This window comes from Sus scrofa, chromosome 6 (assembly GCF_054392235.1).
Source record: "Sus scrofa isolate SSC_HxYL_T2T_F1_AM1 chromosome 6, Sscrofa_HxYL_maternal_Yorkshire_Landrace_v2.0, whole genome shotgun sequence".
In the NCBI taxonomy this organism is placed as follows: domain Eukaryota; kingdom Metazoa; phylum Chordata; class Mammalia; order Artiodactyla; family Suidae; genus Sus; species Sus scrofa.
Genome location: NC_139388.1, coordinates 84307827 through 84322109, shown reverse-complemented (window position 1 = coordinate 84322109; position 14283 = coordinate 84307827). Strand labels below are relative to the sequence as shown.

Genomic DNA, 14283 nt, shown 5'->3' with positions numbered 1-14283 from the left:
ACTGCTGTGATGCAGGTTTGATCCATGGCCTGGGAACTTCCACATGCCGCATGTGCAGCCAAAAAAAAAACCCCAAAAAAGAACAACAAAAAAAGGAAAGCTAAAAACAAAGGGACAATGATGGTTGTACAACTAGAAATATAACCAAAAAAGTTTTTAAAGGGATGAATAGAGGAAAGGTAAAACCAAGCCAGAGCTGGGGACTGATGCCAAGGTCCCCCCACCCCCTGCCTCCATAGCCAACATCCTTGCTTTCCTCCAGATATCTTCAGCTAAGCCATCAGATGCAGGCATCTATGTATGCCTAGCTCAGAATGCACTGGGCACAGCACAGAAGCGTGTGGAAGTGATCGTAGACACGGGCATCATGGCCCCGGGGGCCCCCCAAGTCCAAGTAGAAGAAGCCGAACTGACTGTGGAAGCTGGACACACAGCCACCCTGCGCTGCTCAGCCACAGGTGTGGATGGGGGCTGGCACACGGGGCGGGCAGGCTAATGGTGCCCTGGGGCCTGAATTTAGACACAAGAGAATTGAAGATGTCAAAGCCAGGGAGGGGGCTTTGCTGCTGGTCATCTCCCAGTGATGGCCGAAGTGCCCACTTTGTGCCCCCCACGAAGGAGCATGCTCACCCAGGTCCCTTCCTGACTGTCCCCACCCCCAGCTAGTCCTGGGGCAGCCCGCCAACCTGTGCCACTCCACCCCACAGGCAGCCCCACGCCCACCATCCACTGGTCCAAGCTGCGCTCCCCACTGCCCTGGCAGCATCAGCTGGAAGGTGACACGCTGATCATCCCGCGGGTAGCCCAGCAGGACTCGGGCCAGTACATCTGCAACGCCACTAGCCCTGCTGGGCATGCTGAGGCCACCATCGCCCTGCATGTAGAGAGTAAGGCACTCGTCCACCCTCCTTGAGCCACCATCTCTGCACTGCATGGAGGTCTAAGCCCCCCAACCAGGCTATGCCCTGAACAGAACCCAAGGCACCCCACCTGGAGGGCCCCATGCAGGGCCCCAGAGCCTGCCCCAACCTGAAAACCACCTCCCTTCCTGGGACCTTGGCTTCCCTCATCCCCGGTCCTCTGGCTCACCACTCAGCTTCCCTGGTCCTTTGGCACGTCCCAACACCTGCTCCCATCCTGACCTCTGCTCTTCACTGCCCTGACTTCTGTGTCCCCCCCTATCCCAGGCCCACCATATGCCACCACGGTCCCAGAGCACGCCTCAGTGCGGGCAGGGGAGACGGTGCACCTCCAGTGCCTGGCTCACGGGACGCCCCCACTCACCTTCCAGTGGAGCCGAGTGGGTGGCAGCCTCCCCAGTAGGGTGACCGCCAGGAAGGAGATGCTGCTCTTTGAGCCTGCGGCTCCTGAGGACTCGGGCCGCTACCGCTGCCGCGTCACCAACAAGGTGGGCTCGGCTGAGGCCTTCGCCCAGGTGCTTGTCCAAGGTGAGCAGTCACAGCTCAGGCTGGGCACATGGGGGTCAGCTTTCCTTCAGGCCGTCTGAACCCTTCACTTACCCCACAATGGGTGCCCGGGGACCCTCACTTGGGACAGGAAGACCTCTCTCCATTTCCCTGGCTGGACTGTCTTCCTTTCCCCTGTTCTCCAAGGCCCCGGGCAGGCCTGCCTCCTCCAGGAAGACCCCTGTCACTGTGTTCCCAGCAGCTCTAACTCTCATTGCTGCATCCCTCCTTTGGCATTGACCTCACCCTCCCGGGGGCTATGTTTACATCAGTACCCCTGCCTGTCTCATCCCCCAGCCTGAGGACACTTTAGGGCAGAGCCTGGACCCAGATGTCTTGGTGGCCCTGGGTCTTTCCACCATGGGACCCAGAGTGGGCTGCGTAAAACCTGGAGAGTGAGGACAATGAACGAGTTAGGGCAGCACCCACCTCCTGAAGCCCAGGGCTTCTGTGGATCTGCAAAGAATCCAGCAACTCCATGGTCTCCTCAAGAGCTCAGGCTGCATGGAGTTCCCGTTTTAGCACAGTGGAAACGAATCCGACTAGGAGCCATGAGGTTGCCGGTTCGATACGCTGTGGGTTAAGAATCTGGTATTGTCGAGAGCTGTGGTGTAGGTAGCAGATTCGGCTCAGATCTGGTGTTGCTGTGACTGTGGCATAGGCCGTCAGCTGTAGCTCCAACTGGACCCCTAGCCTGGGAACCTCCACATGCTGCGGGCGCGACCCTAAAAAGAGAAGAAAAAAAAAAAAAAAAAGAGCTTAGGCTGCAGTGAGCCCAAGTGCAGGCTTAGCCACTTGATAGATCTGTGGGTCAGTGAACCCCAAGCCTCAGAGAGAACAATGCCAGCACATAGGCTGACTTAGACACACGTATGTAGAGCCCATGGCAAATAGTAGGTACTTGGTAAATGGTGATAATATGCCTTTGACCCACCTGCCCATCCATCCCCTGCCCCATGACATGTAGGTGCCTTCCCCTGGGATCCTCCTCTCTTAGGCCAGAGCCGGAATAGGCTTTGCTGTCTTTCCTTAAAATGTCTAAATCCGGAGTTCCCGTTGTGGCTCAGTGGTAATGAATCTGACCAGTATCCATGCAGGTTCAATCCCTGGCCTTGCTCAGTGAGTTAAGGATCCGGTGTTGCCATGAGCTGTGGTGTAGATCAGACACAGCTCGGATCTGTCATCGCTGTGGCTGTAGCCTAGGTTGACAGCTATAGCTCTGATTCGACCCCTAGCCTGGGAACCTCCATGTGCCATAGGAATGGCCCTAATAAAAAGCCAAAAAAATAAAAATAAATAAAAATTTTAAAAATGTCTGAATCTGGAGTTCCCTAGTGGCCTAGTGGTTAAAGATCAGGCGTTGTCAGTGCTGTGGCTTGGGTCACTGCAGTGGCTTGGGTTGGATCCCTGGCCCAGAAACTTGCATGCTGTGGGCACAGCCAAAAATGAAATGTCTGAATCTTTCCAAGACTGACCCCTCCCGCTCTTACCTTGAACTACCCTCCCCTCCCAAAGGCCAGGAGCTTATGGAAGCCCAGCCCAGCACTCCACAGACTCTTATTTGTGTTGATTGAATGACTGCATGAGTGAGCAAATGAATGAATCCGCCCCTGAAAGGTCTTTTTTCCCTGGTCATAGAGGCAAACAGGAGAAGAACGTCCCTTGGATGTTAGGAGGGGGGTTTGCTGGGTCCTGAGGCGGGGGGGGGGCATCAGGAACATCCCAGGCACACACATACACACAGAACCTCACACCTGTTCCCACAGGCCCCTCCGGCTCTCTCCCCGCCACCCCCCACCCAGCAGGAGCCACACCTGCTGTTCAGGTCACCCCTCAGCTGGAGACAAAGAGCATAGGGGCCAGCGTCGAGTTCCACTGCATCGTACCCAGCGACCAGGGCACTCAGCTTCGTTGGGTCAAGGAAGGCGGCCAGCTGCCTCCTGGCCACAGTGTGCACGATGGAGTGCTCCGGTAAGTGGGTGGGGCAGGACTACACCTGGGCACCCCGGCTCAAGGCTCACGGCGGGGCTGTTAGAATACCTGCGGGGCTTAGCATGAAGCAATGGCCTTCGCCTCCCTGAGCCTCAGTGTTCCTAGCTGTACAGTGGGTTAAATGAGACAAAAACGAGATTACCTATAGCACTAAACACAGCACTTAGTATCCGGGAGACCTTCAGTAATCAGTAGCACATATTCATATTGTCATTTAAGGGAAGGGAACAGGCTCGAGGCCAGATATATACTTGTGAGCCACATCTCAGCTCTGCTGCTTGATAGCTGTGTGACCTTGAGTGCAAAACCAGAAGGTCTGGGTCTAAAAGCCGTGTGCGGATGCTCACCCTGCCTACCTACCGACCTCCCATGGTTTGGGGGAGACTAGAAGTTTATACCACAGAGTTTGCATCATGGCTCAGTGGTTAACGGATCCAACTAGGAACCATGAGGTTGCGGGTTCGAACCCTGGCCTTTCTCAATGTGTTAAGGATCCGGCATTGCCGTGAGCTGTGGTGTAGGTTGCAGACGAGGCTCAGACCTGGTGTTGCTGTGGCTGGCACTGCTGTGGCTGTGGCATAGGCCGGCGGCTACAGCTTCAATTAGACCCCTAGCCTGGGAACCTCCATATGCCATGGGTGCGGCCCTAGAAAAGGCAAAAAAACAAAACAAAAAAAAAAGAAGTTTACAACACGTGCAGATTTCTGATGGCTTTTAGCTCCCATGCAATCGCCAAGTATTTTCACCAATTGTATTTATTAATTTTTTCTTTCCAGAATCCAGAATTTGGACCAGAGCTGCCAAGGGACATATGTTTGCCAGGCCTATGGCCCATGGGGACAGGCACAGGCCAGTGCTCAGCTGGTTGTCCAAGGTAAGAGGGTGGCTTCAGGCTTCTGCTAAGAGCAGAGGGCAGAGTTGAAAGGCACAGGGACCATGTTCTCCAAGAAGCCCCTTAAATGTGCGCAAATCAAGAAAATTATTCAAGTGTACCTTGTTGCATCTAGCTTATCGGAAGGGGGCTTGACCGATGTTGCAAGGGAGGGAGGAAGAAGGGAGATGGGCAGAGTGGGCGGGCACTCAGACGAACCAATGAACATGACGGTGGATGCACACGTGAGGACACGAGTAAAAAAGGAGCACACAAGTGAGTGTGCTGATGTGAGAAGGCCTGCAAAAGCCAGTGCAATGATGAGGGCCTGGGCTCCACAGCTCCCCTTTTCCGGGCCAGTCTGTGGCCTCTCCAAGCCCAGGCCTGCAGCGGGCGGGCCTCACTCTGCTCTGCCTCCATCCTCCCGCAGCCCTGCCCTCCGTGCTCATCAACATCCGGACCTCCGTGCAGACCGTGGTGGTTGGTCACTCTGTGGAGTTTGAGTGCCTGGCCCTGGGTGACCCCAAGCCTCAGGTGACATGGAGCAAAGTTGGAGGGCCCCTACGGCCTGGCATCGTGCAGACCGGAGGCATCGTCAGGATCGCCCACGTGGAGCTGGCCGATGCTGGCCAGTACCGCTGCACTGCCACCAATGCCGCTGGCACCACCCAGTCCCACGTGCTGCTGCTGGTGCAAGGTGAAGCCTGGCGGGGACCTCTTGGGGACAGGGAGCAGGGCAGGGGCTGCTCACGTCGCCATCACCTGCCTTCCCTCCTGTACTCTTCCTTCCTGCTCTCTTGAGAATTCTCAGTTTTGTGTATTTAAGGGGCATATTTCTTTTTTTTTTTTTTTCTTTTTTGGCTGCCCTGTGGCATATGGAGTTCCCAGGCCACGGATCAGATCTGAGCCGCAGTTGCAACTATGCCACAGCTGCAGCAACACAGGATCCTCACCCCACTGAGCCGGGCCAGGGATCGAACCAGCTCCAGAGATGCTGCCAATCCCATTGTGCAACAGTGGGAACTCTCGGGGACATGTTTCTTTTACTTTTTTTTTTTTTAATTTTTATTTTTTGGCTGTACCTGTGGCATGTGGACATTCCCAGGCCAGGGATCGAACCCACACCACAGCAGCAACCCAAGCCACAACACTCACAACACTGGGTCCTTAACCCACTGAGCCACAGAGAAACGCCTAAGGGGCAGGTTTCATAAGAGCAGGGGCAGCAGGGGATAGAAGGGAGCGTTCCTCTGGGGCAGTTGGGACTTGCAGGGAAAAGCTGTGCCCTGAAGCATCAAGAGGAAATGGGATCCAGAGCGCCTGCGCTGATGAGGGAGACCTCCAGCCCAGTCTGATGGCAGAGATAACGCAAACACAAAACAGACGCAAAACAGTAAAACATGAGCGATGGATGATGCCAGGAAGACACCGTCAGTGTGTCCTTCAAAGGCTATTCCTTTTGGAGTTCCCGTCGTGGTTCAGTGGTTAACGAATCCGACTAGGAACCATAAGGTTGCGGGTTCGATCCTTGGCCTTGCTCAGTGGGTTAAGGATCTGGCATTGCCATAAGCTATGGTGTAGGTCAAAGATGCGGCTCGGATCCCATGTTGCTGTGGCTGTGGCTTAGGCCGGCGGCTACAGCTCCGATTCGACCCCTAGCCTGGGAACATTCATATGCCGCGGCAGCGGCCCAAGAAATGGCAAAAAGACCAAAAAAAAAGGCTATTCCTCTTCGCCCCAAGCCCTATGACTTGCCCCCCACTTACCCACACTGCTGTGGTAGCCCCTTTTCAGGTCCCCAGGGGGCTACACAATTTTCCACCTAGGTGTATTGAAGAGTCTCAAGCTGTGGAATCAACTGGACCTGTCCCTGAGCCCTGCCTCTGCCCGGTTCCACCTGCACAACCGGAAGTGAACACTTTTTCCCTCTAAACCACAAGCGTCCTAATCTGTGAAATGGGGACATAGTGCCTCCCTTCCAGGGATGATGTGAAGATTCAGTAGGTCAGGGCAGAGGCTGGACTCACAGATGGCAGTGTCGTCAGCCTGATGGCCTGTGTCTCCTTTTCCGCTCTCAGCCTTGCCGCAGATCTCCACACCCCCAGAGGTCCGTGTGCCCGCTGGTTCTGCAGCCGTCTTCCCCTGCATGGCCTCTGGCTATCCCACTCCTGACATCAGCTGGAGCAAGGTAAATGCTGAGCAGAGGACCAGCGGGTGTGCCAGAGGGGCAGGGGCCAGGTCTTCACCATCTCGGTGCCCCTAGAACCTGGCCCGGGCTTGGCACAGAGCACGCGCTCCATTTGAGGGCGGCCCCAGGTGGAGATGGGAGACAGGCCCGTGGAGGCACGGGCCAAGGCCAGGGTTCAAAGCATGGGTGTTTGCAGCTGGATGGAAACCTGCCACCTGACAGCCGCCTGGAGAACAATATGCTGCTGCTGCCCTCGGTCCGGCCCCAGGACGCAGGCACGTACGTCTGCACCGCCACCAACCGCCAGGGCAAGGTCAAAGCCTTTGCCCATTTGCAAGTGCCAGGTGAGACCACACTCCCCAGGATCGGCAGCGGCCTGCCCGCAGCCTGGTGGGCATCCTCTTGAACCGTGCTTTCTGCCCACAGAGCGGGTGGTACCCTACTTCACACAGACCCCCCACTCCTTCCTGCCACTGCCCACCATCAAGGATGCCTACAGGAAGTTCGAGATCAAGATCACCTTCCGGCCCGACTCAGCTGATGGTGAGCAGGAGAGGAGCTGACTGGGGGGCCCGGGGCTGGGGGGTCTCCAAAGTAACTGCCATTTCGGTATGAGCCCTGGCAGCCCCCAGTCCTCAGCCCTTCCTGTCCCAGAGCCCCTGTGGTTCCAGGCCACCCCTGTGGTTCCATCATGCCTCCTCTCTTCTCCATCCCCACCTGTGACAGCTCCGCCTGAGCCTCCCCCTCTGCCACTGGTGCAGCAACTCCCAGGCCTCCTGTCCCATCTCCCTATTCCCGCCTCTGCTCCCTCCTCCCCCTTTTCCTCCATCTCTCACCCTTTCCTCCTCTCTCTCTCTCTCTCTCTCATCTGTCTCCTCCCGCCTCTTATGGGTCTCTGACTTTCACTGTCCAGGCCTCCTTCTCTACTCGGGTGAGTCTCTGCCTCCCTCTCCTCATTCATGTGTTCCCTACAGTGTAAGAAAAGCCAATTCAGTTTCTTTCTAGGGGCTCTCAGCAAGGCCCTTCTATTTAGAGCACCATCCCAAGAGGGAGACGGCCCTGGCCATGTGCGGTGTGCCAGAGGGAGGGGCAGGACTTAGTGAGGGTCGCTCGTTCTGGGGCCGGGCAGACAGGGAGCCCGGAGCCGGGCAGGAGCCCCTAATGCAGCCGTGCCTGCCCAGGGATGCTGCTGTACAATGGGCAGAAGCGGATCCCAGGGAGCCCCACCAACCTGGCCAACAGGCAGCCCGACTTCATCTCCTTTGGCCTTGTGGGCGGAAGACCTGAGTTCCGGTGAGACCCTCTCCCACCCTGTTTATGTGGAAAACGAGGCTGGGGGACTAGATTGCAGGATTTTAGTCAGGCACATGCCACCCTGGGCTGAGTTGTACAAAGGAGGTTCTGGAGAAGCAGGAGATGTGGTCCTTTCCCTCGGCGACCACCCATTCTGCTGGGATCAGCACAGATCTCCGGCCAGGTGTCAGGGAAGCAGCCTCAGACTTGCACAAAACTGCAGCAGAAACTGGCTATGATGTTGAGTGCGTCCTTCCAGGCTGTACAGGCCAGAATTCACTCAAGCATGCATGCATGCATGCATGCAACAGCTATTTGCTGAACACCTACTATGTGCCAGGCACCGGCACAGAGGTAAAAAAACAGGTCAAGTCCTCGTGGGGATGCATATACTAGTTGGGGAAGACCAGCCATACATAAAGAAGGAAAGAAATAGGGTGCTCCCGGAGGGAAGGGTGCTCAGGGGAACAGTGAGGGGTGCCAGGCTGCAGGGAAGGGAGATCCAGGGCTGCTCTGGACAAGCTCCCGGGGAAAGGGTGTGGGGTGAGAAGACCTGGGGAGGGTGGGGACGGGGTAAGTGGGGGTGGTGGTGGCACGAGAGGACAAGGCAAGGATGGAACTGGAGCAGGACTGCAGGGAGTGGTGACCACACCTTTGCCCAGCCCGGGCCCCCTGCCCAGCCCTTCCTTCAAATCTGTTCTCTCCTGCCCCGGCCCCCACTCCCACCCGATGGTGTAGGTTTGATGCAGGCTCAGGCATGGCCACCATCCGCCACCCCACACCCCTGGCACTGGGCCAGTTCCACACCGTGACTCTGCTGCGCAGCCTCACCCAGGGCTCCCTGATTGTGGGCAGCCTGACCCCGGTCAATGGGACCTCCCAGGTGAGACCCAGCCCTGTTTCCCCCATTTCCAGCCCCTCCCCACCTCTGCCCAGCCTCTGTCCGGCCATTCCTGACATCCCCCTTCCTCCCCAGGGCAAGTTCCAGGGCCTGGACCTGAACGAGGAGCTCTACCTGGGCGGCTACCCCGACTATGGTGCCATCCCCAAGGCGGGACTGAGCAGCGGCTTCGTAGGTGAGCCCCCTCCCCACATTCAGCCCTGGGCACCTGGGGTGGGGGGACTGCAGGGCATGGGCTGGGGCTGTTCCCAACACCCCCCACACCCCTGCCTTGACTCATCCTGGTTGCCTGCCCCCCAGGCTGTGTCCGGGAGCTGCGTATCCAGGGCGAGGAGATCGTCTTCCATGACCTCAACCTTACAGCACATGGCATCTCCCACTGCCCCACCTGTCGGGACCGACCCTGCCAGGTACCCCCCTGCCACACCCTCCTCCTGGCTGCCCGGCCACTGCCCTCAGCCGTGACAGGCCCCGGGGGGGAGTGGCGTCGGGGGGTGGGGGGGTGGGGGGGAGGGCCAGAGTGTTCCCAGCCTGACTTTCAGGGGCTGCTTTGCAGAACGGGGGCCACTGCCAGGACTCGGAGAGCAGCAGCTATGTGTGTATGTGCCCAGCTGGCTTCACCGGGAGCCGCTGTGAGCACTCACAGGCCCTGCACTGCCACCCAGGTGGGTACCCCACCCTCCCAAGCCCTGTCACCCCAGGTACTTCCCTCTGCCCATTGCTGTGCCTTCTTATCCACCTCTACCCCAACCACTCCGTCTTTCCCAAGTAAGTAGCAGTCTTCCAGGATGCTGACTTCATCACTGCCACCCTCACCCCCACTCTGCCTCCCATCTCTGCTCCTCAAGCACTCACCCCCCATCACTCCCAGGGCTCTCCCCCAGCTCCAGTCACTGCTCCCCTGTACCTACCACCTCCCGCCCTGTTACCAAGGTGCTCACCCTTTCCCTGCCCCCAGGTATTCATCGCCCCAACAGTTATCCGGGTGCATTCTTTTTTTTTTGTCTTTTTGTCTTTTTGCCATTTCTTGGGCCACTCCCACAGCATATGGAGGTTCCCCGGCTAGGGGTCTAATCAGAGCTGTAGTCACCAGCCTACACCAGAGCCACAGCAACTCGGGATCCGAGCTGCATCTGCAACCTACACCACAGCTCACGGCAACGCCGGATCCTTAACCCACTGAGCAAGGACAGGGACCGAACCCACAACCTCATGGTTCCTAGTTGGATTCATTAACCACTGTGCTACGACGGGAACTGTTCTTTTAAGAACCACAGAGTCACTCGTTCACTTCTCCGCATGCTGCCCCCTGCCTGGCCTCTTGCAGCCCCACCCTTGCCCGAATCCTCTCCTTCTCCCCTGTCTTCTGAGCAGCCCTTGTCCTCCCAGAGCCCTGCCTCCCGGCTCCTGACGCATCCTTCACAGGCTGGCCTGGCCCTCACTGGCCAAGGCCCCCAGGGGCAATAGGTAGGGCTGTGACATCGGGACCTCACCCTCTCCAGTCCATCTCAATGTTCTCCTCACTTTCCCATGTGTCCCCCAGAGGCCTGTGGGCCCGACGCCACCTGTGTGAATCGGCCTGATGGCCGAGGCTACACCTGCCGCTGCCACCTGGGCCGCTCAGGGAGGAGGTGTGAGGAAGGTGAGCAGAGTGGGCCCTGAGCCCGTCAGGGATCCAGTAAGGATGGGGGAGCTGGACGGGGCACGCCAAGGCCAGGACGGGCCCTGTGAATGATAAAATTATTCTGGAGCCAGAGGGCCTCAAAGTCACCTGGCCAAGCTTCTGCGCAGCCCAGATCCCTTATGTGAGGGTCCCAAAGGGGAACCCCATCTTATTGGAGATCCAGCCTGGTCTGCAGTGCCAGGGGACAGGGTGCTCCTAGGCTGCTGCCGAAGCCATGGCCCAGCTGGTCCCAAGCCTCTGGGACTAGAGGGGTGGACAGCGATCCTAGAGGAAGGCTGGGAGCTGGAGCCCTCCAGGGCACCAGAACCTCCCTGCCCTGGCTGAGCTGTGGCTGCTGCAGGTGTGACCGTGACCACCCCCTCCATGTCGGGTACGGGCTCCTACCTGGCGCTGCCTGCTCTCACCAACACACACCACGAGCTACGCCTGGATGTCGAATTTAAGCCGCTGGCGCCCGACGGGATCCTGGTGTTCAGCGGAGGCCAGAGTGGGCCTGTGGAGGACTTTGTGTCCCTGGCGATGGTTGGCGGCCATCTGGAGTTCCGTTACGAGTTGGGATCAGGTGAGCACTGCCGCCAAATGCAGATGGGCATAGGCACTAAGCCCTGTGCCCCAAGGAGGCGCGAAGGAGTGAATTCTGAAGTCAGACCAACTGGAGTCCCCGTTCTTCGTTGCTTCTCTCTGTGTGACTGGAAGCAAGTCCCTGGATCTCTCAGGTTCCTCTGGGACACCCTAGACAGGAAGGAAGTTCCCCATCTGCTCAAGTTCCAGGAGGGGGTGGGACAGGGCAGTGACCATCCCTGTGCCAACCCTGCCGGGCATCCTCCCCAGGGCTGGCCATTCTGCGGAGCTCCGAGCCACTGGCCCTGGGCCGCTGGCACCACGTGTCCGCAGAGCGTTTCAACAAGGACGGCAGCCTGCGGGTGAACGGCGGGCGCCCCGTGCTGCGCTCCTCGCCCGGCAAGAGCCAGGGCCTCAACCTGCATACCCTGCTCTACCTCGGTGGTGTAGAGCCGTCCGTGCAGCTGCCCCCGGCCACCAACGTGAGCGCTCACTTCCACGGCTGCATAGGCGAGGTGAGGAGAAGCCTCCAGACAACAGGCAGGCAGGGCAGGGTGATTTCCTTCCACCTGCAGCCAGCCCAGGGCACCTGGGACCAAACGCTTCACCTCTGAGCCTCATTTGTCCTCCTCTGTAAAGTGGGGATAATTACACCTGCTTCGAAGGGTTGTACTGAGGATGGACCGCACTGGTGGGTGTTCCTGGCACACAGTAGACACTCGGCTTTGTCCCCCCCGCCACCCCTAGAATCCCATGTTACTGCCCAAGCTCCGACTTGGGTTCCCAGCTACCCTCTGCTGCAGTCTTCTCTCTGTTGGTATACCTGTGCCTCTGCCTCCTGCATCCTTAACGTCCTTCGGTGTCCCTATGCCCACAGGTGTCAGTGAATGGAAAGCGGCTGGACCTCACCTACAGCTTCCTGGGCAGCCGGGGCATCGGGCAGTGCTATGACAGCTCCCCGTGTGAGCGCCAGCCCTGCCAGAATGGCGCCACATGCATGCCCGCGGGCGAGTACGAGTTCCAGTGCCTATGCCGGGATGGCTTCAAAGGCGAGTGAGCTGGCCCAGGCCCTGGGAGGAAGGGGCACCGAGCGGTCAGTGGCTGCTCCAGCCCGTGCCCACTCACCTCTGCCCTGGCCCACAGGAGACCTCTGTGAACACGAGGAGAACCCCTGCCAGCTCCACGAGCCCTGTCTGCACGGGGGCACCTGCCAGGGCACCCGCTGCCTCTGTCCCCCCGGCTTCTCTGGCCCACGCTGCCAACAAGGTAACCATTGCGGTTTCTCTCCACCTCCCCCTTGGGGCCCTGGGGCTGGACATAGCCCACCGCCTGGACCTTGCCTTTCCCCACAGGCTCTGTACATGGCATCGCAGAGTCCGACTGGCATCTTGAAGGCAGTGGGGGCAACGGTACGTACTTGCTGTGACCAGCCAGGGAGGTGAGCAGGCTCGTCCCTCCCAGACTGTGGGTCTCTCAGCCCCTCTTCCAGGGACCCCACACCCTCCATCCTAACCCCTAAACCAAACTGGCCCATGTGAGAGGCTCCCTGGACACAGAGAGATAGAACAAGAGAGTCAGGAGTTCCCCATTGTGACTCAGCAGGTTAAGAACAGGCTGGTATCCATGAGGATTCGAGTTCGATCTCTGGCCCCGCTCAGTGTGTTAAGGATCCAGTGTTGCTGTGAGCTGTGGTGTAGGTTGCAGACACAGATGTGATCTGGCACTGCTGTGGCTGTGGTGTAGGCCAGCAGCTACAGCTCTGATTCAGACCCTAGCCTGGGAACTTCCATGTGCCGTAGGTATGGCCCTAATAAAAAAGAAACAAAAATAGTTATTGAACATTTACAGGCCCTGTGCTAACTGCTTTATAGATACATCTTATTATTTATCACTAATATAAGAGAAGTAGTGGTATAGTGGATTAGAGCCTGGATTCAAATCCTAGCCCTGCCACTTACCAGCTGTGTGACTCTGGACGAGTCACTTAACCTCTCAGTGCCTCAGTTTTCTCATGTATAAAATAGAAAGAAGTAACATCCTTCCACAAGGCTTTTAATAAGTAAGAGTAAAATTCTTTTATGTATTTAAGGGAGTTCCCGTCGTGGCGCAGTGGTTAACGAATCCGACTAGGAACCATGAGGTTGCGGGTTCGATCCCTGCCCTTGCTCAGTGGGTTAACGATCCGGCGTTGCCATGAGCTGTGGTGTAGGTTGCAGACGCGGCTCGGATCCAGCGTTGCTGTGGCCCTGGTGTAGGCCAGCGGCTTCAGCTCCGATTCGACCCCTAGCCTGGGAACCTCCATATGCCGCGGGAGCGGCCCAAGAAATGGCAAATAGACAAAAACAACAACAACAACAACAACAAAATTCTTTTTTGTATTTAAAATGCTTAGAAAATGTCTGGTCCAGAGTTGGTACAGAATGTTAGCTTTTGTTAATATTACGGCTAAGCCATAGGGTTGTTATAAGAATCTAGTTAAAAATTTTGTTTGTAGGACGAGTTCCCATCATGGCTCAGCGGAAACAAATCTGACTGTATCCATGAGGACACAGGTTCAGTCCCTGGCCTCGCTCAGTGTGTTAAGGATCCGGCGCTGCCATGAGCTATGGTGTAGGTGGCAAACTCGGCTTGGATCCCACGTGGCTGTGGCTGTGATGTAGGCCAGCGGTTATAGCTCCAATTGGACCCCTAGCCTGGGAACCCCCATATGCCATGACTTCGGACCTAAAAAGACAAAAAAATGTATGTTTGTAGGAAGTTCCTTAGCGGTGCAGCTGGTTAAGGATCTAGCACTGTCACTGCTGTGAGAGGGGTTCCGTCCCCGGCCTGGGAACTCGTGCATGCTGCAGGCACAGCCAACAACAACAACAAAACTTATGTTTGTAGCTAGATGTGAAACTTCCTGCACAGTGACTGGCATAGAGTAGGTGCTTAATAACTGTTAGCTGTTAATTTCGTCATTTGGTGGAAGGTAACACAGTGTCCCCTATGCTGCTAGCTGCCAGGCCCCAGGGGCCAGTGTCGGTGTGGAATGGGTTTGAGCAGGTAGGGTTGGAGTGTTAGACACAGTATGGACGGTGGAGCTGAAAGGTCCAGGTGCCATCTCGGCTTTCCACTTTCCCAGCACGTCACTGACCCCTGAACCTGTTTTCCCATCCATAAGATGGAGAGAACCAAGGATTCAGAACCATTTATGTGCCACCAACCTAAGTAACCAGCCAGCCCAGTTTGTTCAGGACTGGAGGGTTTCTGGGGATGTGGGACTTTCAAAGCTAAAACCAGGACAGGACCTGGCAAATAAGGATGGTTGATCACCCTACCTGGACT

The 14283-nt window shown here is 57.2% G+C and overlaps 1 protein-coding gene across 23 annotated transcripts in view; it reads left to right on the top strand.

Annotated features, from left to right (window-relative positions):
- Nucleotides 1-14283, top strand: part of HSPG2 (heparan sulfate proteoglycan 2) — a 108664-nt gene that overhangs the window by 90124 nt on the left and 4257 nt on the right. For 22 of the 23 annotated variants that reach the window (XM_021095496.2, XM_021095495.2, XM_084963234.1 and 19 more), the window contains 20 exons: nt 263-458; nt 708-887; nt 1188-1448; nt 3233-3437; nt 4235-4332; nt 4760-5026; nt 6408-6517; nt 6714-6861; nt 6944-7060; nt 7699-7810; nt 8549-8693; nt 8787-8886; nt 9012-9121; nt 9268-9376; nt 10255-10353; nt 10736-10957; nt 11227-11471; nt 11834-12005; nt 12100-12222; nt 12309-12365. In XM_021095496.2, the coding sequence (XP_020951155.2) occupies nt 263-458; nt 708-887; nt 1188-1448; nt 3233-3437; nt 4235-4332; nt 4760-5026; nt 6408-6517; nt 6714-6861; nt 6944-7060; nt 7699-7810; nt 8549-8693; nt 8787-8886; nt 9012-9121; nt 9268-9376; nt 10255-10353; nt 10736-10957; nt 11227-11471; nt 11834-12005; nt 12100-12222; nt 12309-12365 (3076 nt within the window). Of the gene's footprint in view, nt 1-262; nt 459-707; nt 888-1187; nt 1449-3232; nt 3438-4234; nt 4333-4759; nt 5027-6407; nt 6518-6713; nt 6862-6943; nt 7061-7430; nt 7538-7698; nt 7811-8548; nt 8694-8786; nt 8887-9011; nt 9122-9267; nt 9377-10254; nt 10354-10735; nt 10958-11226; nt 11472-11833; nt 12006-12099; nt 12223-12308; nt 12366-14283 lie in introns of those variants that run through there. The other variant, XM_084963247.1, reaches the window with a different exon arrangement.